This window comes from Panulirus ornatus, chromosome 39, assembly GCF_036320965.1.
Source record: "Panulirus ornatus isolate Po-2019 chromosome 39, ASM3632096v1, whole genome shotgun sequence".
In the NCBI taxonomy this organism is placed as follows: Eukaryota; Metazoa; Arthropoda; class Malacostraca; order Decapoda; family Palinuridae; genus Panulirus; species Panulirus ornatus.
This window is the reverse complement of record NC_092262.1, coordinates 11794041-11821988: the sequence shown is the minus strand read 5'-3', so window position 1 is coordinate 11821988 and position 27948 is coordinate 11794041. Positions and strand designations below refer to the sequence as shown.

The following is a 27948-nucleotide window of genomic DNA, read 5'->3' as shown; positions in this document are numbered from 1 at the left end:
CAGTGTTTCTAAAGTGTCTAATCCCATGTCTGATTTGATTCATTCCATCACCCTTATCTTATTACTATGCATACTTCAACAAGACGCTTTATTCCCATTCCTGGCACTAAGGTACACATGAATTATTGGGTCCATGTATCTAAATCAATAGTCAGGTATGGTAACACTCCTGTTGTCCCATGTCATTCTGTCCTTCCACTCAAGGTCCAGCCTGTCACAGCAATCACTCATCTGCTAATAGATAGAATATGAAATCTATAAACTTTTTTGCAACAGAATACATTGTAATACATAAGAAAGTTAATATTTTACCATAATGATTCTGAATAGCTTATCTTGAATTCTTTCAATGAATATTCATGAAAAATTAATAATTCTACATGAAATCAAGAGTTGAAAAGAAAGTGTAATGATAATTGCGGACTTACATACAAATAAACCTTTTGTAAAAGAATTTGTTGAAACTGAGATAGAAATAAAATATTTTACCGAAATGATCCTGATGAATTTATCTCGAATTTGTTTACTATAAATATGTATGAAAAATATGTAATTCAACATGAACATTAAGCTGTAAAGAGAACATTAATTATATATGCAATTACATATGCAGTGGTTAATTTAATCAGTAATTGCGTACACAAAATACTGTGATATTTAATGCAGAAACAAATGTTGTAGTGTGGTAAATAAAAATAAACAATAACCATAAGCATGAAACTGAAAAATTTATAACTTACAATCAAATCATAGGCAGTATACATATGTAAACCTTGAGGGGATTGAAAAGTTCACATTTGGAGTGTGTATGAAACCTTGAGAGAGCTAAGGAAACAAAGAAATTACATTTAAAGTATGTGAACCAAGGCTACACAGAATATGCTGATATGTTGGGGGATCCTTCTATAAGAAAGGTGGCATAACTGTGCTTCAAACTATTTCATGCCAAAATTCTGGTGAAATGTGTAAAAGAGAAAAATAACTATCTTAGGTTTTTTACTGAGGGCCATGAACAATAAATTTAAGTAAATAACCAGATTCAATTCGAGCCAAGAATTTTCAAAATAAATTCCACAAACTATTCAAAGACTACTCATCCATATCAGAAACATCCAAACTTTCAGTAAAGCACCCTTAAATTGCTGAACAAATTCAGGTAAGAAAACATAATACACCTAAGAATGAAGGAATATTTGCCAAATCCCCTACATCAGGCTTAGAAAAGGGGACTGAGGTGTTGCTATTCCAAATGAATGCCCCGAGGCAGTGTGTTTTTGAGGATGGCATGAGGATTAGATACTGTATGCATTATGCATAAACTCAAAGATGCAGAAAATTACATTGGATCAGACAGTCCAAACACCAAAAGCAAGAACAGAACTCGTGTCTCTGGATACAAGGATAATTGCAGATGCTTGTACAGTACAGCCTGTAAAAGCTATGCAATTTCAGTACCAGTCATTTATCTAAGAGCATTTGGTGGACCTAACCAAAGAAACAGATGGACTCTACCATGGTATATGGCATTTCCTGATATGGACAACCTTGCCTGTAGCAACCAACATTTGTGAAGGTTTAATTCGTTGCTTTCCCCCAGAAAGAAAAGATGTGAATAATATGCCAAGTTAGATGATTAAAGGAGCTGATAACTTGATGAGGTAAAAAAAGAATGTATACTGACAACTGAAATCAAATGTCATTCTACAGGAGCATGAAATGTATACATCTGAGGAACTGTAAGAAGAAAATAAGAATAAGCAAAAGAAAATGCAGTTACACTCTGCATCAATGACTAACTTATCCATACATGAATGTAATGAACATATGTAATACATTTCATGTTGGTAATCCTGCCTCTCAATCATATCTGCCATACACAAAACAGAAAACAGCAACATACCCAAGTGATAAGGACATTCAATACTTTTGCAAAGACAAACAATACTTTCTTACTTTTCCAAAAACAGGAACAGAGAAGGGGACTAAGTGAGGATATTCCCTCTTAGGCTCAGTCCTCTGTTCCTAACACTACCTCCCTAATGCAGGAAATGGTGAGTATGTATGAAATATATATATATATTGTTTGCATCATTATCATAGTTGAGCTATAATCCAGTTTTTGCTATGTAAGTTGCAATGATATTTCTTGACTTGCTGCAGACACCAAATTACATGGACAATGGAAAATCAAACTTGGTTCTGCTACTTTCACTGTTATTGCTGGACTCAATGGAGCTATCCCATGGGTGTTATTCTCAAAATATGCCACTTCACTTTTTCTGTATACTGAAATGATATGCCCTTTTACAAAATATAAGCCTGCTTATTTCTTGTAAATTTCTACCATAGTGATTACACAGCACAGCACAGCTGTGCTGCATTGTTCATATTGTTCAGATGAGAAGTCACAAGATTCAAGATCACTCTCTAACCCATTTATTGGATCTTTAAAGCAAGAAAAATAAAAATACTCTTGCCAGCATTCGAAACTTGCCACCATTGTAAAAAGCCCAACATACTATCGTAGAATCCTTATTCCAAAAGCCTAAATTGGAATCCCAATATGAGAAAAGCATCTGCCTTACAATAAACCCATCAGTTCTACGTATCTTATCAGTAATGTCTAAACTATGATGATCAACAACACATATATTTATGTCTGTGTACCATTCATATCTGCACTTCTCTACCTATTTGCACTTGTTCGTGATAATCAGTAATGGCCATAAGAGTTCTTGCTCTGGACTTTTATATTTATACAGTCACCAAAATGACTATCTTTTGGCCCTACCCAATTTTCTAGGTTCATAAAACTGAACATCTTATTCCTCTTCCCAAGACGAGATTTCTCTTGCCAGCTCCAATCCAAAACATAACTAATTAATCCTAACCATCAAATAAAAAGTAACTCTGACTTACCATATCTTTTTAACAAACTTTTTTTTTCTTTGTATGCCCTAGTAGTTTCGCACTGATGCAGCTAAATTTTCAATAAGAGGACCTTCATCTTCAGTACAAACAGTTATATCCCAAACGTTAATTTGCAGTAGATAAGTTGGATTCCATGCTAGGTTAATAAAAATTACATCAGACATCCAGCATTATCTCTACTTATTTTCACAGTCTTAAAGTCACCAGTGAACTTCAGGTATGTTCACTGCTGGTAACAAGTAAAATCAAATCCCAGTTTACTTCCTTTAACATTAGAGTTTCCTAAAATACTATATTTAGCATCTTATCTTTATAAAACCAGTACCAAAATGTTCCGAGTAGAAATCTGGCTATTTGAGGGATATCATCCCTACTTGTAGGGTAAGAGGACTTCACAGGTTATTTAATGGGTACATAATTACTCTGGCATTTCATGAGCAAACTAGAGAGTCTGCTTTTTCAAAAAGGCTACCATGGTCAAATAAGTACATAAACTTTACTTATAATCTTAGGGCAGAAATCGATCTAATCGCTATTACTACTAAGTAATGTTTTTCATCTTCAGATCTTTAGATCTTAACAAGAGTGTAGCAAAAGCTTACAGCGACAATGCCTCTGAGCCCTTATCTAATGCAGACCCTCTTGGTCTAGGATGCAAATCCATGAAAAGGATATTAGTTACCATAACACTACATAACTTATACATGTAACATTTGGCTATAAGTTATCTGTTTATGATACCAGTTACTGTAATACCATATGAAGATACAACCACATACCAGCAGGCATTACAGTATTTGTATATTATACATGCTTCTCACACCATTTTACGGATATTCTTTCTTTCAATTAATTGTCAATATTCACTCATCACATTACACTAAAATATAATAAAACACTGTTGTTTATAAAAAGAAAAATTTACATTATAAGGTGAGCCTTGATACTATAACTCTGACTTGAAGTCATTAAAATTTTTTGTAAAGCTCTTATCCAATTTCCTGAGTTTAAAACACACACAAACAATGCTTGCATGTAACCATTATCAGTGCCTTCAACCTCTAAAGGCAAAACATAAATCTTTTATGATATATTCTCCATCTCATTACTATGACTTGTTAACATGTCTTTCTCCTGCAAGGGCATAATAGTTTTCTGCCTGACGTTCAGGTGCAGCAACAGAAACATACGTTATGGTGGCAGTTCAAAGGGACACTGACAGGACATGTAATAGTAAAGAGAACAACCTAAATTAGCAGAAAGATAAATATTGAAAGATAAACATGAGATAAATAATGCACACCAGACAGACCGAGCAGTGCCACCATGATTAATTCATGGATCCCTGGTTTCTACAATTATTGAATGCTGCAAGCTACCAAGGATTTTATACTTATCCCTTGCATCATTGTCTTTTAGAAATGACTGTGAAAGAAATTTTACTGCTTAGATAATCCCTTTTACTCCTAAGACTCACATATACAACAAAAAATATAAAACCTGGCTTTTAAAACTATCAAAAAAATAAAAAGTACTTCATGAACATCTTGTTTACAAAAGTGACACAAATCACAAACTACAAATATATACTGTAGCTCTAAGTATATAAACCCTAATATATTCTTGCCTGGATAAGTAGATCTTGTACTGGTTTTCAAAGGACTATCATTTTGCATTAATCAAGTGAAAACAGAGTCAGTATTACTCACTAGTTAATTCTTACATTGTACTGTCAAGCAAAACACTGAGAAGAATGCAGTAATGAGTCACAGAAAAAGTATTAGATACACTTTTCAAAGGAGACAATGAAATACATAAGCAATGTCTTCATAATATTTTTCACACCCCGAACACCTAAAGATTTAAGTTAAGAGCAGGTGGGTAATTTTCCCGATACCTGTAGTGTACACATTTAGATTATGTGTGGCATATATCATGAGAGATTCTGTTAAATATCATACATGATAATATTCATAAATGCAGAAACTACTAAAGGTTTTCCACCACTCTGCTTTCCAGACTCTCAAACGGCACATTCTTTCAATCACAGTTGCAATATTCATGAAGGTATAAATTTCATCAAAGGCACCAAATATCTTTTTACTCTATGTAATACCTGATTACCAGTTGCTCATTATATTCAACTTAGCTAAAACTTAACAGCAAAGCAATTATATCGGAGGTATCAATTATATTCAAAGGTGCATCCATGACGTCTTAATCCTGCAATGGCATAGGAGATCAGCTTCAAGGAAAAGCACACACAATACTTTTCTACATAATGAGGAAGACGTACAGTTAATAGTATTTGCCATGTATTTCAAATATACTACTTCTGTGTACCAAACCTCATACGAAAAGTAAACACCAACATGGACATTATCCCCATAAAAATTCAACACAGCAAAGGATAAACTTAGGATTACTGTAAATCAAAATGCTTTAAAAACATGAGTGTACATAAAGGAACACTTGAAAATTCTCATTATGCTGATGAGAGAGGACAGAATCTAGCATCCCTGCACTGTTGCTCTTTATAGAAATTCCTTTCAAAGAATGATACCCAACTGATTACAACTTTATATTTTTCATTTTCATGATCAAAATCCTGCAATTCTATATTCTGTTCTTACTAGAAATGCTGTTCGTGGAAGGCTCGTATAATGCTGGGTGTTCGCTGATCAAAGCCCAAGACAAGGAGGAAATTGTCTGTCCTTTGGGTGTGAAGATGTTTAGTTCCAAATCCACACAACACAAGCCTGTGAAAATGAAAGAAGTTTAGGTGAAAAAGTTGAATTTGACATGACTGTCTGAAGGCACCAACAGACCCTAGACCAGTTAACTGACCATAACTGTGGAACTGAATGTTAAGTTCTTTTTTTTTTTTTTTTTTTTTTTTTTTTTATACTTTGTCGCTGTCTCCCGCGTTTGTGAGGTAGCGCAAGGAAACAGACGAAAGAAATGGCCCAACCCCCCCCCCCATACACATGTACATACACACGTCCACACACGCAAATATACATACCTACACAGCTTTCCATGGTTTACCCCAGACGCTTCACATGCCTTGCTTCAATCCACTGACAGCACGTCAACCCCTGTATACCACATGACTCCAATTCACTCTATTTCTTGCCCTCCTTTCACCCTCCTGCATGTTCAGGCCCCGATCACACAAAATCTTTTTCACTCCATCTTTCCACCTCCAATTTGGTCTCCCTCTTCTCCTCGTTCCCTCCACCTCCGACACATATATCCTCTTGGTCAATCTCTCCTCACTCATTCTCTCCATGTGCCCAAACCATTTCAAAACACCCTCTTCTGCTCTCTCAACCACGCTCATTTTATTTCCACACATCTCTCTTACCCTTACGTTACTTACTCGATCAAACCACCTCACACCACACATTGTCCTCAAACATCTCATTTCCAGCACATCCATCCTCCTGCGCACATCTCTATCCATAGCCCACGCCTCGCAACCATACAACATTGTTGGAACCACTATTCCCTCAATATTGTTTACACTTGTGTACATTCTAAACCCAGTAACCAAATGGTTCTGAGGGTCAACCCTATGCTTTCTTCAACTGACTACATTACTATATGTGTACATTCTAAACCCAGTGACCAAATGGTTCTGAGGGTCAACTCTATGCTTTCTTCAACTGACTACATTACTATGATACTGCAAATGAAATGCGCATTAAAGATTTTGAAAGAGGTGAAATGAACAATTATGAAAGTCATGTCTGTTAATGCAAAGAAAAAAATCACAAAACTTTTTGCTTATGATAGCTCAGTCAGTACTAGGCTTTTCCCGAACAGTTTGGTTGTCCAGTTTCTATGACTAGACTTTTCCTGAACAGTTTGGTTGTCCAGTTTCTATAATAACAGAAAATAATCAGTTCCTCAAATCTGTACTAATCACAATATTCATCATTTTCAATAATGCATTGTTCTATAAATATATAATATTGTAAAGACTCCAGGGAGGGTAATCAAAGTTTGCATTTTTTTATTACTATACCTAAATGGTAATCAAAATAAAGCTTTAGTAAACATACATCCTGTGGAAATACACCCAACAGCTCTACCCCACTGGCCATTACTGTCGGCCTAAACATCATAATCATTATACTTGATCGCCATTCTGTCTCCCGCATTAGCAAGGTAGCGCATGGAAACAGAGAAGAGAATGGCCCAACCCACCCATGTACACAGGTATATACATAAACACCCACACAAGCACATATACAGATCTTAAAAGCAATGAGGAGTATTTCCTGAGAAAGTAATGTATGTGAATAAGTAAGAAGAGAGGAGGGTGAGTGCTCATGGGCAAAAGTGGGTCTGTGTCAAGAATGTGAAATCACCATGGCCACTAAATCTGTCCACGGAAAATGTGGTGAATTGGATGGATGTGGTATACATGGCGCAGTGTGCTGTCAATGAGCGGAACCAAGGTACAGAAGCAGTCAAGGGAAACCACAGAATAGTCAGTACTGCTTGGCTGTGAAAGGCAAGATCTGGCATCAGTATATTAAGGATGATAGTCAGTGAGTGGATGAGTACAAATGAGGCCACTGTTTGTTTATTCCTAATGCTACCTTGCTAAGGCAGAAACAAAAAATATTTTTACTTACTGAACAATAACAAATAAGAAATTTCTAGGCCAGTCTCATGGCATTTCACTGATATAACACACATGCAAGGGGTCAAGATATTATACAACTGCAAATGGATTCTTTATCATAAACAAGTACAGCATACCTTATATGTGTGTTGTTCTTTTCATTTAGCTGTTGTAGAGTCTGAGTGGCAGCGCTGATGGCCTGCTGATCCAATTTATGAGTCAGGATTACCATAGTGACTGCTTCTTTTTCTCTGGCCCAATTAAGCGCAGATTCCACATTTACCTCGCCAATCACCGTCTGAAGAAATTAATGATGTGACATCATTTCAACACAGAATGCTTTTCATGGTTCTACATAAGAAAATATTTGCTTTTATTCACCCTTAAACAGCAGTATTCCTATTCAGTTCATCCCCATGTAGAAAAAATCCTTACTGAATGTCTTACATATGTTACCAAAAAATTTTCCAAAAAAGTAGTATAATGTCAACCTACATTAGTGTGGAGGATGTCAACCAAATTGGAGGTCCTATACTGGCTCCTTTATGTAAGTATGAAGTGATCATGATTTTTTCATCTATAAACACCTCATAACATTAAACAACTTATAATCTTTTTAAGGCAAGATGTCACACTAAATGTACATATGTTTTTCAACATGTTTATGTGTCACTAACTATAGTTTACACAAATGAACAAACATCTTTCTATGCAACAAATTATCAACATTAATCTATAATTCTATCTAAATCTCTGATGACCATTCCATCTAGGAACTCCCATCAAGGGGGTGGCCACGGCAAAAGAGTTTCCACTTATCCTTGTCCTCACATGTCTCCTTCGCATACACTATTCTATGCATTCTTCCACTCTATTCTCCATGTTACAGGTGATCTTCCCAACACACCAACACCTTAAATTGTACTATCATACACTTTCCTCGTAAACTTCCAGTCTTGCATTCTTTACACATTTTTCCACATGCCCAAACCATCTCAAAGTTTTATATTTCACCCACACTATGATTCATTCCCTTTGCATTCCATGCCATACCACATCCCTTTATTTCTTTTTTCAATCCGCCTAGTCACACCGCATGCTCTTCTCAAACTGCCCATTACCACAGCCTGGATTCTTGACCTCTTTGACTCATTTCACGTCCATGTTTTGAAGCACAAATTAATAAAAATTCATGGAAAATTAAAGATTCCCCGGATAAAAAATTCCAAATTCATTAATGATCCATCAACTACATTATTACATTACTCTTTCATCTGATCAATACTGAGAAATACAATGTTATATTCCATAAAACCACTCTCCATTATTCATTAATACAAGGTTCAGGATACAGTGTATGTTTCAGGGCCTAGAGGGTTTAATTAAACATTTGGTTTTGCTCTGGTATGAGCATTCTGAATTTCTACTCTGAAATCTTAAATTCACTGCTTCAATTCCTCTGTTGCTATGTAAAGCTTATTTCCTGATGCTACCTTGCTAAGAAGTTGTGTGAAAAATAGAAAAACTTTAAAAACAAATTACAAAATTATACACAACTACAAACACATACATCACAACATACACACATATGAATTCACAAAGATAAACAAAATACAGCAATACCTAATAAGTGTACAGAATCCAATTATGTGCAAAAGATCACTTCTTTCTTTCTTTCATACTATTCGCCATTTCCCGCATTAGTGAGGTAGCGTTAAGAACAGAGGACTGGGCCTTTGAGGGAATATCCTCACCTGGCCCCCTTCTTTGTTCCTTCTTTTGGAAAATTGAAAAAAAAAAAGGAGAGGGGAGGATTTCCAGCCACCAGCTCCCTCCCCTTTTAGTCGCCTTCTACAACACGCAGGGAATATGTGGGAAGTATTCTTTCTCCTCTATCCCCAGGTGGCCTAAAACACGCTGACAGTCAAAGTACAAAAAAAATTAACAAGATACAAGGCAAAGGTAAAAGAGACTAATCTTTCCTTCTTTCCACCAAAATATTTCAATGTGTGAGCCAACCAATCTACCAATCAACCTGATGAAATAAATTAAGACTAACCTCCTTAAACTTGTCAATTAGCTGCAGAAGGGTTATTCCCTCAGGTAACTTAATTTCTGCTAAACTGTTCCCTGAGAAAGCCAGGGTAGTTGCAGCTGGGCTAGTTCCTCCAGATGTCAGTGACAAAACTGTCACTGCTGCCCCTTCATGACCTGTCACCTGTAATACAATATAAACAAGATATCGTAAGAGGGATCAATTATTATCTGCTTCATGTACTTTTAGTTCAAGCAGTAATATGACTCTAACAAACATTTACATGTCGTATGACATAATCTAAACGGATGATTTCAACTCACAACTCATTCTTTGTCTGCTTTGCCTTTTGGCAAAATGGGAGGAGTAATAGATAGAAGTAGTAGGTAGGAAGGGTTGACAGAGCTTGAAGTAGAAACAATAGGTAGAAGTAGTAGGTAGGAGCCTTAGCTAGGAGCATTAAGGTAGTAGTAGGTTGTAACATTAGGCATGAATATCAGGTATACATATCAGGCAGAAGTACTTGGAAGGAATATTAAGTAGGAGCCTCTGAAAACACTGCGCTAGTGTTGCCCTCTGCCAGTGGTCTGTTAAGGGTGAGGCACTAAAGGCTACAAAGCAGCACTGGAGTTCACTAGTTATGAAGACTTTTGCTGTGGCCACCCCTTGAGGGAGTTCCCAAAAGGAACAGGCTTAAGAGATACAGACAGATAGGGGCATTTGAGGGAGAAATCTTTCACTGACTTAAAATCATCTGAGTGGATAACACTACAACCCTACATATACCTGCACGTACCTGTGCTGAGGTTATGTTTCCAGTGCATAGCTATGGCCATCTGATATGAAAGATTGAATGAGAAAAGGAAGGCAGGTTTTCTAAAGTTCAATTCCATGGATAATCATTTCATATCAGGAACACAAGTTTGCACGAGTGACATACCTAAATGCCAAATGGCGCAAGACACGGCACACAGCATTTGAACAGATGGTTGAGGTAACTCAACAAACAGGGCAGTGAACTAGGGATCCAACAAGAACAAGGAAAGTGAAGGGTGTAAAAGCCCCCATGAATAGTTTGGAAATATCAAAAGTAACTGTCTTATTCACATGTAACACATGCCTGGATTACCATGCTTAATTTTTTAACCATTCTATTTATCTATCTACATCTCTGACATCCATTCCAATTTGAGCTCCCTAATGGAGGTGGCCACAGCGATAGTGTCTCCATAACTAGTGAACTCCAGTGCCGCTTCTTAGCCTTTAGTGCCACACCCTTAACAGGCCAGTGGCAGAGGACAACTCTAATGCAGTCTTTGCTCAAGCTCCTACCTATTGTGCCTACTGACTACTTTTATTTAATGCTCCTTCCAACTTCTACTTAATGCTCCTGCCTAAATGTTCCTACCAACTACTATCTATTACTCCTAACATTTTGCCATAAGGGAGGGCTAGCACAGTGTACTGACCACAGAAAAATCTAAAGTTATGAAGAATAAGCTGTGCAAGTGTTGTCAAGTGTTGCATATACCAAGGAGAGATTGCAAGTTTGTGGAGAGAATGCCAGTAGTCCATGAATATGTAAGGCAGAAAGAAATGGCAGCTACCTGGGTCAGAGGAGTGCTACTTGACAACACTGAAGTGCTGGCTCACTAAGCACATGTCACTAACCCTCCTGATACCCAGGCAGGTAGTGTTGGTAATATACCTCCCTGGCTGCTGGCTGTATTCCAACTGCTACCTACACATTCCACACATACAAAACATTGTATTAACATACACATCTACTACTCACCTCTCCTTTTCCTTCAGGATTACCCGTCCATACATGACTTGTGCCCATGGAGCCTCGCACATCTACACAAATCCCAAGCTTGCGTGATGTCTTCTCAATATTCTGGAAAAAGTGTTTTCAAAATGCATTTAAAACTTTTTTAAATAACCTTAAATATCTACAAATTTCATTAACTGAATACAAAACCATGATAAGAAAATCTGTTAACTGATAATTCTAAAATGCTTGGAATGTCATCATAGCTGACAGGATGAAAATCTATATGATGCCAGAAATCAAATACAGAAAATACCAGACATTTTATGCAAAGCTAATGGTCAGAAACCATAGCAAAATATGTGTTCCATATGGTGTTTGAACACTAAAGGCACTAGCTGAATGCTGATGTTTTCTCTCTCAAGAAGAACCACATATGAATTCACTATTTGTCCACCTATTCATCACTATCAACTCCACTCTGTGCATTTTATCCACTCCAAGTAAATGAAAGTAAATGTGAATAAGTAAACAATCCATACCAGGTAGGTGATAACAGACTTAAACAGGGGCCCCTCTAAGGCAAACTATCATATCATACTACATGCAGTTAGGGGAAAATCTAATGAAAATATTTTACTAAAAGAAATAACTTATGACTTCATAAATGACGGAATATAAATAATATAAACAAATAAATAAAATAGAATCTAAAATGAAGAAAGGTAATAAAGTAGAAATACAAATTATACAAAATAATTACAAAAATATAATCAAAATGACTGCCATATCAAAAAAATACTTTACACTGTTAAATGTCCTGTTTATGTGTAGTACATATGTTTGGGAAGAAAAGTCGACAATCAAAGCAGCTAAGGAATACTAGAAACAGTAAAGCTTTGGTTACAAGTAATGGAAGATTTAGAAACTGATCTAAAATTCATGTAGAAACTAGAATCAGGCAAAGCACATCCCCCATGTTACTAAATGTATCTAAAGAAATTACTAAAACTAAAACATACTTAAAGTTAACACCTTTCTGTCCATTCCAATATCGAAAAAAATACATAAATAACTTAAAATACCCAAAGAGGAAAGTACAAACCTTAGCACTTGCACTAATGAGAGAATGGAGGGCATCAACAACTTGAGGGTTGATTTTCGTGGTTTTCTTGGATGGTATCTTCCCTGGGGCTCTAGGGGATTTACTTGCCCCTCCCTTGGTGAATTTCTTCTCAAAAGGTTTCCCAATTGCATCACCAACATATCTAGCAAAATAACTAATAATTCTCTGTAACTCTTAAATGTATACAGAAAAAAGTAATCAAAAATTAACTTGAATCATAAACATGGGAGAATGAAGGGAAACACAGAAAGATTCACTATTGTATAAACAAATTCAAATTCTCTCTATCCTGGTAAATTTACAAAAAAATTTAACAACCCACACATTAAACATACAATAAACACTCAAAAACAAAAAATGACAGTAAATTTTTCTGAACTATAAAAAGTTATCTTTGAGCAAGTGAAATCACATTCTTTAGCTAACACCCAAAACCTGCCTTTACCTCCTGCAGTTATCAATCATGCGCTGGATATTTTAGTAAAATTCCCACAGCGGAGCTTAATGCATACAAACATATAAAGTGACCTGTGGGAATCTGAAAAATCTACTCAAAAAGAATGTTGTAATTACCATCTTGGTTATAACTATCTTGTCTAGCTACCCTTGAAGATATGTTAGCCAACCTCCTGCTCCTCACTCCATGCAACTCTGTCTCAGACCTGAAAGGTTATTAGGAGGAGACCCAGCCTTAAAGGAGGAAAGTGGGGCAGGAGAGGAGTTGACAGCAAGAGAAGCACCTTCACAAAAGATCTTGCTTTTCACAGGGTCAAAACTGACATCATTTTAAGGTGATCTATCATTTGCTTTCAACTTGCGTAGTCTTCCTACAACAGTCAAGAGGGTAGGAGGATCTACAAAGCATGAAATATCTCAAAGCACCAAGAACATAAACAAAATCCATATGTCAATCCTCTCATAATGAAGAGCATGTGGGAGAAAAGTCTCTACCTGAAGTACTGGCATGGCTCAATTTTCTCCAAGTTACATAAGTTTACAAAAAGGGAAAGCATCTCAGGAAATATCTGTTGGAAAAACCTTGCTGGACTTCCAATATCATCTGAACCTTTTACAAAAATTATCATTCAAAAGGCCTATATTAAGTAATGTTCTCAAAATGTGCTTTCCATTAAATCCCGGGTTGGCTAATATTGAAAGTTTTGTCAATCAACACTAAAATCCTTGCTCTTAAACAAATGTTTGAAAGGCTACTTGATGGTAAAGAAGGTTCAAAAGAAAAGGCCCCACATGTATAGAACTCTCTCCCCATACTATACACACAATTAGTAACCGTTCATAATTTCACCTGGTGAAAACATTTGCAGGACTGAACTATGTAACGACATCATGGATAGTCATGCAAGGTGATTACAATGTTGTCAGTGATAACAGCATTCTTTCAGAGAAGAATTTTCAGACCATCCTCTAACATATCCTTATTTTTCATTAAAGTGGCATTTCTTGTATTTTTCTTATCTGCTTAAACTCACTGACTGAAAGGATAACTACTGTGTATGAGGTGAGGGCAAGCAAAGTGCTGTCTTAAATTTCAGCATATTCTCATAATAGAAAGAAATTTCTCACAAAGTTTGAAGGATAAAGTTATAGATGCAAAAACTGGGAAAAGCAGTATATTACTGAACATCCACATCAGGATTACATTTACAGTACTAACCTTGTAGGATGTTCATATGCATGCAAGGCCATAAGGACTTGGGTGGGAGTGATGCATCCAGATGTGTGGTCACTATGGGTTAAACGGTCAACCAACTTAGACGAGAGAGCATGGTTGGTATCACTGGATGGGTTCAATAAGTTAGCTTTAGCCATACGGTTAACACTTGCCACAGCAGATTCTCCTTCGAGTTTGTCCAGCATGTGAGACCACACCTGAATGTAAAAGTTCAAAGTCAAATGAAAAAAATGAAACTACAGTATGTGCAATTCAGTGACCTAGCTGAATACACTAAGATTTGAAATAAAAATGAAGGTGCCTTCCATAAACATATGTTATCTACCTGTACACAAAAAATGGAAAGTATGGTCAGTGTATCAATACCCTCAACCAAATTAATATTTGGCCAACAAAAAGTAACCCCTCCTCTTCTTAAAAACAATTAATATGGACAACTATACACCATGCCTCCCTAGTGTGGTACCTCACCACATCCAATAACCAACTCAAAAAATCCAAACAACACAAAACAATGCCTTCACAACCAAAGCAGGATGTACTCAAACGATCAACACAGATCACCCATATGCAGAAACCCACATCCTACCACAGTAGACATCCTGACATCACAAGTTCACATTTAATCCCAAGTACACATGACCTTATCAAACCCTACCAACCCCTCAAAAACAACCCATTCCCATTTAGAAACACGAAATGCACACTAGCTTTACATTTCAACCACCTACACAAACAAATCCTTTCTAACAAGCAAGTCAATAGATATAAATTTTCCTATATTTTTTAATGATGGAAGCTTAATATACATGTTAAGAGCATCTGCCAAAATATCCAAAAAACTATATATATACCTCCCATTAATGTCTTTAGCTTTTAACCATTAATCTTCAGCATATACACACATGAAAACAAGATGCCCCATTGAAAACTTTCCACATACACTTCAGTTATTATGCTCAAAACATCAAGAAAAAATTCAAGTAGGTGTATAGAGCATATGACATGCAAAAAAAACTTGCTTTAAACTAAATCTGTTCAAAATCAAATTGTAAGAACAGAGAAATTGTTAACTCTCCAGAATTTTATATACCTCTGCAGATTTGAGACTTTGTGAAGGAACATCATCCAAAGTGAGCCCACCATATAATTCATGTAACTTGTTTACTTTGTTGATAACCTGGTCCACATTCCATGACTTCTCTCCATCCTGCAGAAAAAAATAACTGCTACATGATCCACTTAACCCATAAAAAAATTACTAAAGTCTTGGTTCAATACAAATTGTTGAAAAAAAAATTCTAATGTTACAATAATGCAGTGTAGATAGGATGAAGCTCTGAAAAAAAATGGAATGGAAAGTTAGATGCCCACAATCATCATTATGACATTTTTCATCAATCTTTGCTAATTCCAAAATATATTATGGAAGGTAAAGTTAGATATCCAAAATCACCACATGATATTTCTCATCAATGTTCTCAAATCCCAGAAATGACAAGAAGTTTACACATAATTCAAATAAGCATAAATGAAACAATGGTAAAGACAATAATGCCACAAAGCAGTTCTACAGTCAAAACATGTAAACCTCCTCATTAGTTTTTCATAACTTTAAAATTCATGGAAATGAGAAAAAAGAGGGGCTTAAAACGTATATAACTGTGGAAAATTATTAACATCCCATGCCCACATAACAAGTCATCACCAAGATACTATACAGCAAAACCTATGACAATTATCCACAAGCAATTTGTAAACAAATGAAACAATGCCAAGAAAGGAAGAGAATATGTACATTTTGCAAATTATTCAATGATGAAATAATCAACATTCTGCATTATCCCTTTGGTCAAGTAGAAAATTTACAGCTGCATTCCCAAAAAGTGTTAATTTTCCAGAAAAATATAAAAACAGTTACTGGTCATTTCTTATATTTATATTAAGGAAAAAGATTAAAGTTTCCATATCTGGCATTGATATTTCTTTAAAACATCACATGGCAGGTGAAGAAGAAAAACGAAAATAAAGTATCAGTGGGTCATTTCTGAATGATGGCACAAATTTCCTTATTTGCAACAGATTTTTCTCTCCTTACACTCACAATAATGAACGAACTGTAAAGGGTATGAAAAAATTTAAAGGGATGCTAAGAAGTGTCACATTGCCAATTCCTGGGCTATCGTGTCACATTGCCAATTCCTGGGCTATCTATCTATATCTCTGATGCCTCTTCCAATCGGAACTCCCTCAAAGGGGTGGACACAGCAACAGTCTCCAAAACTGAAGAACTCCAATGCCGCTTTTTAGCCTCTAGCGCCTCACCCTTAAAAGGCCACGGGCAGAGGGAACATCTAATGCAGTGTTTGCAGAGGTTCCTACTTAATGTTCCTAATGACTACTTATTTCTAATGCTCCTACCTACTACTTCTACTTAATGTTTCTACCTAATAATCCTGCCTGAATGTTTCTACCTACAACTTCTTAGGTACCTACTGCTCCTACCATTTTGCCAAAAGGCAGGACTAGCGCACAGTGCTCACCGCAGGAAAACCTAGAGTTATGAAGAATGAGCTGCGTAAATGTTACATATGATAAGGAGAGCTTATGTGTGTGGACAGAATGCCAGTAGTCCACATGTTAATGAGGCAGAAAGAAGAGACAGCTACCTGAGTCTGAGGAGTGGAACTTGACAACCACTAAAGTGCTGGCTCACTAAGCTTGATAGCTTCACATAAAGAAACAAATACTTCAGTGCAATCATCAAAATTTTGTGCTTACCAAACAGTTGAAACCTTGGCAAGTTATAAGAGATCGTCAAATTTGCACAACAATGAATTCATGTGACAAGTACTTTTTTGATTACATACGCAATGTAAAATTTCAATATGGTAGATGCATTACCTTATGAACAGAAAAAACTTTGTGATAATTGTAAAGGTATACTTTGTAAGAAAAGAAAAGTATTAATCAAAAATGTTTTATCTATACAACCACCTAAAAATTCTTTTGCAAAACTATACATTCTTACAGGCTTTTAAAAATAAAATCAATATTAAACAATTATACATGAAACAGAAGCTGAAATAAGTCCTTTTTTTTCAATATGAACTCTTTATTTCATAAAAGTAAGGAGTGTGATTAAGACTTAAGCATAAAGCTGTTCTGTACCTCTGGATGGCCATCTTTGTCCAAGACTTGGATGAGCTCCAACAACTCACTGGTGTTGTCCTTGCCTACGTACTCTTGGACAGTTTTCTCCAAACCCATGAAAACATAGTGCAACACCACCTGTGTTCCTGAAGTATATACATTCACATAAAAATAACTCATCATACCAACTACATCTAAGTATCATACATAGAAAACCTTTCACAATAAGAATAATCTAGCTTAGTTTTGGCTACACTGGTGTCTTCACCTGAGCCAATCATCATCCTCTTTTCCTACTCATGCACATGCTTTAATGTCTAAATAAAAACCTCACACTGCTTCTAATAGCTTTTCTTGCATAACATATATTCCTAACACCTTCCATAAAGTCAATGCTAATACTTGTTTTCTCCAGATCCATAAATGCCATATACAAAACTTTCTCCTAAAATTTCTCACACAGATTCTTCAGAGTAAACTCTGATTCACATGTCCTCTACCACTCCTGAAGCCATAATGCTCTTCCCCAGTGTGATACTCAGTGCATGCCACCACCTTATCAATCACCAATAATCCACACAACTTATACTTCTATAATCTGAACATTCAGCATTGTCCTCCTTGCAATTATACAACAACAACAATAATGATAACAATAAAAACAATAATAATGATATCAATAATGATAATAACAACAATAAACGGGATCCCCAGCTTAAGAACAAGTTATATTCTTGACCCTCTTCTTAAGTTAAACTGTTTGTAATGCAGAGAATATAAAGATATGCATTAAAGTACATACCTATACCTATGCCGCATTCCATAAGTAAATACAGTTAACAGATCACCATATAAAAACTGTGAAATGAGATGCACATCTGAGTTGTTCCATGGTTCATAAGTATGAGTAATTGACTATGTGTCAGACTAGGAATTAATCATTGTTTGTTGAAGCTTGATTATAAGTACAAGTGTTCACAGGTCAGACGTTCACAGTACCCACTGTAATAATAATATTAATGATATAATAAAATATTTTCTCATACTTGTTCCCCATTTTCTGCATTAGTAAGGTAGCACCAGGAACACAAGAAGAAATGGTCTCATTCTCTCACATCATGTGTAATGCACTGAAAATATAGACTCATAACCACAACCAAGTCACCTTAAGTCCCCTGGTTCAGTCCACTGAGAACATAGCAACCCTGAAAACAACATCGCTCCAAGTCACTCTAACCCTTGCACGATGTACACTCTTGCATGTTCAAGACCCATGCACTCAAAACCTTTTTCACTTCATCCTTCCATCTCCAATGTGGTCTCCCCTCTCTCCCATCCCTTCAACTCCTGATAAACAAAGCATCTTAGCCAACCTCTCTTCATCCATTCTCTTCACATGTCCAAACCACCTCAGCATACCCCTTCAGCTCTCTCAACTACACTAATAACAAATAACAATATTTAATTATGGAAAAGATATTAAGTGAAGTTAAATACTTAACATCATTTACTTACCTAACGGCATTTCTCTAAGTTTTAAATGTGCAAGCCTGATGATATCCCGGTGTGTCCAACCGTAAGCACTGGAGTGACGAGTGACTTCTAGAGCAAGTCGGCGAGGTTCCCAGCTCAAGTACCATTCATTAACAGCACGGCGTAATCCACGACCCCAACCTGCAGAATATCATTTCAAACCAAGAAATATGAAAGGAAGAATTGAATGCCTCCACCAAATAATCATAAAAAAGAGAATGTAATGTAGCAAGTCTGATCAAAATCTTATCAGATTCAGTAAACTTGTTATCCTTAAATAAATTTCAAAGGTCAAGACAAACATATATGTACAAATTCAACTCCACGACTAAAACAGCTCCAGAGGGATGAAATTCATAATTTCACTGTGGCTCATCATATTTAACAGGATTTATTTACTTTTATTTATTTTGCTTTGTCGCTGTCTCCCGCGTTAGTGAGGCAGCGCAAGGAAACAGACGAAAGAATGGCCCAACCCACCCACATACACATGTATATACATACAGGATTTACCATCACTAATAAGTAGTTCACAATCTTGTAACTATCTTTGAACTATCACTTCTGTTCTGACACCCCCTCCTCCTGGTCCCCTTCTTAACACCACCTGTGGTACTTTAGGTGTGTACTAAAGGATTGATTTGTGACCTTACTTTTCAAATATGACTTTTACTTCATATGTGGTGCTCGTTTTTGCACAAAAACACACGACATAGAGATGACTACTGCAAGTATGAAGGCACATATTTTTTCTATGGCACTGTTTGCTTTAAATCCAATAACAAATAGCTCTTTCTGAATGTATGCAGAACCTGGCTTTCAAAGTACAGAAAAACTCTCCTTAATCTGATTCTTATTTAGCCTTTACATGTAATTACTATTCATAAGGTCAGATACTTATGCTAACGTCACCATAATATATCTTTCTAGTCCTTTTTTTTTTTTTTTTATACTTTGTCGCTGTCTCCCGCGTTTGCGAGGTAGCGCAAGGAAACAGACGAAAGAAATGGCCCAACCCCCCCCCCCCATACACATGTATATGCATACGTCCACACATGCAAATATACATACCTACACAGCTTTCCATGGTTTACCCCAGACGCTTCACATGCCTTGATTCAATCCACTGACAGCACGTCAACCCCGGTATACCACATCGCTCCAATTCACTCTATTCCTTGCCCTCCTTTCACCCTCCTGCATGTTCAGGCCCCGATCACACAAAATCTTTTTCACTCCATCTTTCCACCTCCAATTTGGTCTCCCTCTTCTCCTTGTTCCCTCCACCTCCGACACATATATCCTCTTGGTCAATCTTTCCTCACTCATCCTCTCCATGTGCCCAAACCACTTCAAAACACCCTCTTCTGCTCTCTCAACCACGCTCTTTTTATTTCCACACATCTCTCTTACCCTTACGTTACTCACTCGATCAAACCACCTCACACCACACATTGTCCTCAAACATCTCATTTCCAGCACATCCACCCTCCTGCGCACAACTCTATCCATAGCCCACGCCTCGCAACCATACAACATTGTTGGAACCACTATTCCTTCAAACATACCCATTTTTGCTTTCCGAGATAATGTTCTCGACTTCCACACATTCTTCAAGGCCCCCAGAATTTTCGCCCCCTCCCCCACCCTATGATCCACTTCCGCTTCCGTGGTTCCATCCGCTGCCAGATCCACTCCCAGATATCTAAAACACTTCACTTCCTCCAGTTTTTCTCCATTCAAACTCACCTCCCAATTGACTTGACCCTCAACCCTACTGTACCTAATAACCTTGCTCTTATTCACATTTACTCTTAACTTTCTTCTTCCACACACTTTACCAAACTCAGTCACCAGCTTCTGCAGTTTCTCACATGAATCAGTCCTAATACAAGGATATTTCTAACAACTTTAATAAATCTACTTTTCTCTTCCTCTTCTTCATGGTAACTTTACAGCTGACTCTCCAACTTATACAGTGAACTTTCAACTTCCTCTTTTCCTTTCATTCTACTCTGGACAACTTCAACATTATCTGACCCCTAAATATACCTCTCACCCACCCTATGAACCCTCCCATGTTCTCTTAAAAAAAGGTTCAAAGAAAATTTCCTCTAAAGACTCATTAATGGGGACAGAATGCTATAATCCTTTTAAACATCATCCTCAGGTTCTAACTTTCTATGAATATCTATGAATCTACATTTAATGATCATGTTGTCCAGCATCCTAAAACTCAATCTTTTTTCAGACTGATAGAATGACTTACTAGCCTACAGACACTAGTCTTACACTCCTGTCCACCATGAAGCAATGCCATCCAAAACTTCTGCAGTTTTCTGACTAATCTGAATATTCCACAACTATGCACTTACCCACCACTCATACTACCTTCCCAAAATAAAGCAAGTAGTTTTCATTATTTCTAACTATCACATGGAGTGGTTTTTTTCTATATGATTAAAGCAACGAACTTATACTCATACGAAAACATGTCTATTCATTGATCACCTGTCATCATGACTCAGAAAAGAGAGAAAAGAGACAATCACTCAGGATCTCACAGACAATATGGGAGTATGAGATGATTACATAACTAATCACTCCTTGCAGTTCTTTGTCTATTCTTATTAATACAGAATTGTGTATTGTCCATAATGCCCCCAAAAGAACCAATACCCCCTAAGCCATGCTGCTGTAATACCAACTTACCCCTAGTAACAGCCAATCAATATTACTACCTATCTATCTATCTATATCTCTAACGCCTGTTACCTTCAAGAACTCCCTCAAGGGGGTGCCACAGAAATCGAGAACTCCCTCATGGGGGTGGCCACAGCAAAAGAGTTCTCGATATCACATGCACTACAATAAATAAGTTATCACCTCATGCATGATGTTACCATATCATATGATTAGTAATGCAACTGTGTTCACAAGTTTATATGTCAAATATCATTTTTTCAATTATGGTGATCTAAATAAACTGCTTCAATGCTTGTCATCTGATTCTTGTACTGAATTTACTTTGGGTTTGCTTCAATTGACATAACTATTGGTATCATAAAGTTTTCTTTCTCAAAAATGTTCATACATTCTACTCTTCCTTGAAACTATGATGTATATAAAAGATTTAAATCTGCCTACATAAACCTAAATATCTATATCATAGGGAAATCAATGGGATATGAACCATGGCATTTCCGTTGCACAAATTTAGATAATTTGTTAACCTCAAACATATAGGAATGTTTTTTTTTTTTTTTTACACAATACAGAGTATTCAAATAGTTATCACACACACACACAACTGACACGGGATAGAATGTGTGTGCATATATGGGAGTGAGGGCATGGTACATACATACAATGCTAAGAGATGGGACAACACGAGTGTAAAACTCTCTTCCCATACCACACAAATAGTAATCACACCTGATGACAACTTTTAAGTTTTTGAAACAGACCGAACATAGTGATGATACAGACAGTGTACAGTTCTTCAAGCGACATGAGAGAAGTACTTCTAAAGTACAAAAGTGGTCGACAGTTGGAATAAAATGACTCAAGACATAGGTTAAGGCAGAAAGCATACGTAAATTCAAGAAGCTGTATTATAATGAAGAACGTTCAAGAGATGAGGCTCGTGAGTGTAGTACTCCTTCAACGTACAATACAAATAGGTTATTCGATTCAAGTGCTATCAACATACAATTTTCTTGAATATATTCATGATAAAAGTTTACTTTACCTGAATGTCCTGTTTGCTTAGAGATCATCTTAGAGATCTGGATGAAAAGGAAAAAGAGATGAGTACTGGTACAAAGTTCGCGCACTGCTGAATGAGCATCCATCACTAGTTTCTTTTGATCACTTTGTTTTGATGCTACAGCCAAACACAAGACCTGAAAAAAAGATTTAAGTTTTCTGAGACTGACTGGGAAAGCTGATGAACACTGGATCAAAATTATGTGAAGAAAACAATTAATAAATATCATTATCAACTTTATCATCTGTATCAATACCAATACAAGTAATATGAAACATTGTTAGTGGGTTGTCACTAATCCTACCAATGTTCATTAACCCACTGATGGCTATTGTCCCATTCACAGAATAAGATGCCTCAGGCAGGTAACTGCAAGTGCATCATACACAGTTCGGGGGCATTCAAAAGTCCCAGGCATGGTAAACAGCAAAGTAGTGAGTTAGGAGGCAAGTACTGGTAACTCGTATAATATTTCAACATCCTCTGCCCATATCTTTTTCAAGTTAGCCAGTAAGTAACCAACAAAATACCTTCAGAAGGTAAACACTGTAAAAAAGTATCTTGCTATCACTTTTTGTGTGAACCAAAGTGACATCAAGGACGAAGGATTTTGACAAATGTCAACTGATCTGACCTTGTTCTTTTGATATTGTAATATATCAAGTGCAAGCGACATTTCCTGTCATCTGCCATAATAAACGTTATATTGGTTTCATGATTTGATGCAAATGCTAACAAAGTGGGGATACCACAATCATCATGGAATTCATTTCACATAAACTTTTACCAATCCTAACGAGACAACACAAGTCATACTAATCATTTTGATAACCATCACACCCATCTGGAAAGATTTTTTTACCATTTGTACATCATCTTTGCACAACCCTAGTAGCAAGACAATGTATATAGATGTATATAATCAATGGAACAAATTATGAGGTATCATATCATGACTGTTAGGGAATGCAAACAAAATTCATAAACAAATATATCACAGAATTTTTTCAAAATCTACTGAAAATTTCAACACCGAGGGCATACTAAATATCTAGAGCAGCCACAACCAATGGGTTAATTTGTCACAGCCAGCCACACAGAAGTTAAGTGAAGTCTGTGTCTAAGCAACAGTGGATTGACAGTATTACATCCTTAGCCATCCATTAAATAAGAGTATGGAAAATCTCACACAAAAAATAAGGGAAAAATAACAAACTGACTGTGAAATGAGAATCTTTACGACCTATAGGCATCACATTCTTATATTTTTTTTCTTCTTTTTTACTATCTTTTTTCACCTAATTGCCTCTCCTGCCTTAGTGAGGCAAATCATACAAGGATATTTTTTCACAACTTCCCCTATTTTCCATGTCCCATGGGTCTCTTATCATTCCAAATTTACAAGCTTCTTACACCAAATGAATTACAGCATGTAATAAATAGTTATATCAACAATCAAGAAGTATGCCTCTCTCAAAACTACTGACATTTTAGTTACAAATATCCATATCTACTGAGAAAATAAAATATTCACCCATTCCAGAGGTATGGATTATCATTACCTAAAACCTCATTCTCAATTCTTACCAGAGCTTCTTTATCTACGTAAGGCAATTGGCTATATGCCCGTAGTGTGTCCATTACAACTTCCGCCTTGCCCTCCTCCACCAACTTGGGAATAACCGAGGTGCAGCTGATGAGACTGTCGCATGGACCAGCATCCCGCAGCCGGGGTCCAGACCCATCTTCGTTGGAAGGTGGTTGAACAGGATGTAACTTACTGTGGCGCTCTCGTTCATCACGCTGGAACCAGTCCACCAATTGACGCACTAGGTGACCTAACAAAATATAAGATTTAAGTCATATCTAAAAACAGTAAATAGTACTGATTCTTGACTAATCTAACTAAAATATTTGCACTTACTTATGCAAGTATCAAGCTTAGTGGCTATGCAAAATATACTTTAATAAAAGAGTGGAATTTAACCACTATAATCCATTCCATTTTAACACTACTGAAATAAAACCAAATACTATCTAATCTCACATCAAGATGATGACTCACTTCCATTCCAGGCCACATTATTGGAGCCAGTGACCAACAACTGCTTCAACTTAGCCAGGGAAGCATCATTATCAGCTGCCATCTTGGGCCAAGTTGTTAATTACGCTTTGCACCTCACTGTACCTCCACTATATCCTGGGGTATAAAAATATTTTACTTTCGCATCTTCATGTATAACTCTAAAATTATTCTCTATACTCTTAAATACATTCTAATTCCAACAGTGTGGTCAAAATAATTCTACAATTCAGATTTCATGAAGTTGATTCCAAATACAGGTTATCAAAATATACAAAGCTACATGAACCAACCAGCAACGAATGTGGGAAAAACAGAACATATCAGTATGTCTTTTATAATGCAACAGTTTATGGCAGATACCAATCAAGGTATCACCTATCATGCATTCATTACTAGTAACATAAAAAGATTAAGTAAATTACCACTTTAGTTACATCTGAAAACTAGCTTGAATATTCTGTGATTTATTCTGCAATGGTACTGTTGTCTTTATATAACAGAATAAAATTTCCAGAGTGTGATGTGTAGTATCAAATTGATTGTACAATATCAAATATGATGACAGTGATGAGGGTTACAAATATCGGGGAAATTATGAGGTTAATTAATGTACAAATAGGTAAAAAACTTGTAAATAATCAACAACACCTGTGATAACCTCAACTAACTTCCCAACAGTTGAGACAATTAATTGATATACCGTCATTGTGAGGCTACACCTGCTTGTGACGAGGTTGGACCGCAAAGAAAACAGACACTAAATCTGTCATCTGTATGTTGACAATCACTACAAGGTGGCATGATGCTTAATCATGAATATATATGAATAATGAAAACTGATATATTTTGGCACGTAAGGAACTTACACTAGGTTTTAATGGGTTCTCATGAATCTTTTAACTTGTATTTCACCAAAATTTCTGTTAACTCCATTCATTCCATGATATCCAAAAACCCTCACCACTACGACCTCATTCAATATCAATTTTTTAAACCCCAAATCTAGATCAACAAATCTTTTCTCGAAGCAATGCCATTGGAAACGATGATTACTTAATAACTAAAACATGTATCAATGTATAATTAATCTAATAAATTAACAGATAAAGTGCATCAAACCAAACAGTGGCAGTCTGCATCACTTCTATGAAGTATAGTCAGTCGACTATAATGCATTTCTTCCAAACCTATGAGGTGGCAGCCCTAAACTAGTGTCCTACATATCATATTCATAAATATCAATTCTGATGACAAAAAAAAATTCACTCTGATTTCCCTCAATCCAGCCAACACATCAGAAATCTCTTACCTACAGCCATCTAAAAGTGCACGAAAAACATTGTTACGTACTTACCACACATGGGAGAGCTTAACCCCAACCCTCAACTACCTCAGCATAACCCAAGCATAGATGACAGTTCAAAGATACCAAATGAGAAGATTCATGTAACCTGTAATGTCAGCATTACACTATTTTACCCATCTGTTCAGACACTGACACATCTATCAGCAAAATACGAGCAGGGAGTTTGTTTCTTAAACTTCTTACGATGTTATTTTAAGCATTTTAGGATTTGTAACTGTAACTTTTCTTGCCCTTTATCAAATGCTGTTAAAGGCAATCACTGCCAACATGATGTCCCATATCCATCTTACCACTCGTTAATGAGAACCTCTATGACCTCATTCTACACGGGTTCCAGCACATTTCTACTTCATGTCAGACTTGTCATCAGTTCCTAAATATCTGCATCACTTCAGGAAATAAAATCAACATTACAAGTGCCACCCATCAACTTATGGCTCACTCCGTACTTTCACTCACACGCTTCACACCAAAAAGTATTTACGTATCACTTGTCAGGTTCAAAAAACATTTATTGGCCATCATCCTGGCCAAGTATATACTGGCCAGTATCCTGGCCAAGCATCTACTGGCCATCATCCTGGCCATATTAACCTCACCCGCTGGCCAATACACCCAACCAAATGGCCTAGGCTTCACGTCACATTGTTCCATTATGACCCTAAGGCTTTGTTGTAGCCTCGTTCGACCAGAGGGAGGAAGTGTCAAACCTCTCAGCCTCTAGGGGGAGGAATGTGAGGCAAATTCCACTAAGGGGGGCCCACAATAAAGCCCCCCTCAATAAAATACCGATACACTAGACCCGCTTCCGCCAAGGGGGGAAGCCAGATTGCCTTCCGACACACGAGGGCCCCTCTGCCCCTACCATTATCTGTCTCGATAATTAAATGATAAGGCGTCCTTACACCACCATACTACACTCCTGTGCGAGAATATGGCTCCGGCAAACAGCAGGTAAGGTAGACACTCAACACTCCAGGGCGTTCACTCCTCCCCACATTTTTGTGGTCTCGACTCACGTAACCATAAATGTCCTCACCCCACATTTATTGATTATCTGGGATAACGAGGCGGCTGGGAAGCCTCGGTGACCACGTGCCGAACCCCAGGAATAAAGATAATGGCACCTTACAAATGACAATGACAATTACCTTAAGAAAATCCTTCACCAGGACTTTGTTTTCTTTGATTGGCAGACAGACTCCATGACTCATACGTCCTGAAGGATCATTAACCTATTTTGCATGATCTTCCCACAAGGAGCCAGAGGCCCATTTTATTACCCCATTTTCCCACCTGTCGTTATCACGAAAGACGGTGGACTTAATGACTTAATTGAATTAAACGTTAATAGTTAGGTTCTCAGTTGATACTTTGACAGAGTTTCCCGAGTCGTTCGGGTGCCCCATCCGGATCCCCGGTGACGTCACTGTAAACGTCATACCGTAAACGTTTATGCCGATTTCAGTGTGTGAAATGTGCGAGTGTGACCGATGCCCCTTTCATTTCATAAACTTGATTTGCTGGTTATCAGCTCTATATTGTACTAATTCCTCTAACACCTTCACAAAATGGACTTGAGATCCTCTCATCAAAGATGCTGTGTCGTTCGAGCGAAATTAAGTCGTTATCTAATAAATATTTCTAATTTTTCTTGGATGCATTTTTGCAGTAATCAATTAAAAAATCGGGTATGTAAGTTTATCTTCCAGTGTCATAAAACTTTCATTACTAATCATAAGCTTACTCACATACCCACAAACTTCTTAGTAATATACGAAAAAAAAATGATTACGTAAGTACAGTATTAAGCAGATAAGAGATATCTTTGAGATAAAGATGAATTTAC

General features: G+C 36.7%; 1 protein-coding gene across 6 annotated transcripts; it reads right to left on the bottom strand.

Annotated features, from left to right (window-relative positions):
• Positions 1–92: 92 nt before the first annotated feature.
• LOC139761140 (RNA-binding protein RO60-like) lies at positions 93–27497 on the bottom strand. 6 transcript variants are annotated; one of them, XM_071685082.1, is made up of 14 exons: positions 27251–27389; positions 24713–24847; positions 24235–24485; positions 22630–22783; positions 18861–19019; positions 17364–17491; positions 15286–15402; positions 14175–14389; positions 12479–12653; positions 11398–11499; positions 9627–9785; positions 7705–7865; positions 5565–5690; positions 93–234 (listed from the first exon to the last, which is right to left on the bottom strand). In XM_071685082.1, exons 2-14 carry the CDS (start codon positions 24792–24794, stop codon positions 228–230), a joined length of 1836 nt encoding a protein of 611 aa, XP_071541183.1. In that variant the 5' UTR covers positions 24795–24847; positions 27251–27389; the 3' UTR covers positions 93–227. The 6 variants fall into 6 exon arrangements, with proteins under 6 accessions (XP_071541183.1, XP_071541188.1, XP_071541186.1 ...); XM_071685087.1 differs by having other exon boundaries at positions 12479–12641; XM_071685085.1 differs by lacking the exon at positions 27251–27389 and adding an exon at positions 27139–27159.
• Positions 27498–27948: the final 451 nt, after the last annotated feature.

What these genes read in the sequence shown, in the direction of transcription:
- LOC139761140 (XM_071685082.1), bottom strand. Translation starts at nt 24,794, where the DNA reads ATGGCAGCTGATAATGATGCTTCCCTGGCTAAGTTGAAGCAGTTGTTG. An exon ending in ACGTAGATAAAGAAGCTCTG is followed by an intron (nt 22,784 to 24,234) that starts GTAAGAATTGAG and finishes TCTTTTTTTCAG; the next exon opens with GTCTTGTGTTTGGCTGTAGC. An exon ending in ACAAAGATGGCCATCCAGAG is followed by an intron (nt 15,403 to 17,363) that starts GTACAGAACAGC and finishes TTTTTTCTGCAG; the next exon opens with GATGGAGAGAAGTCATGGAA.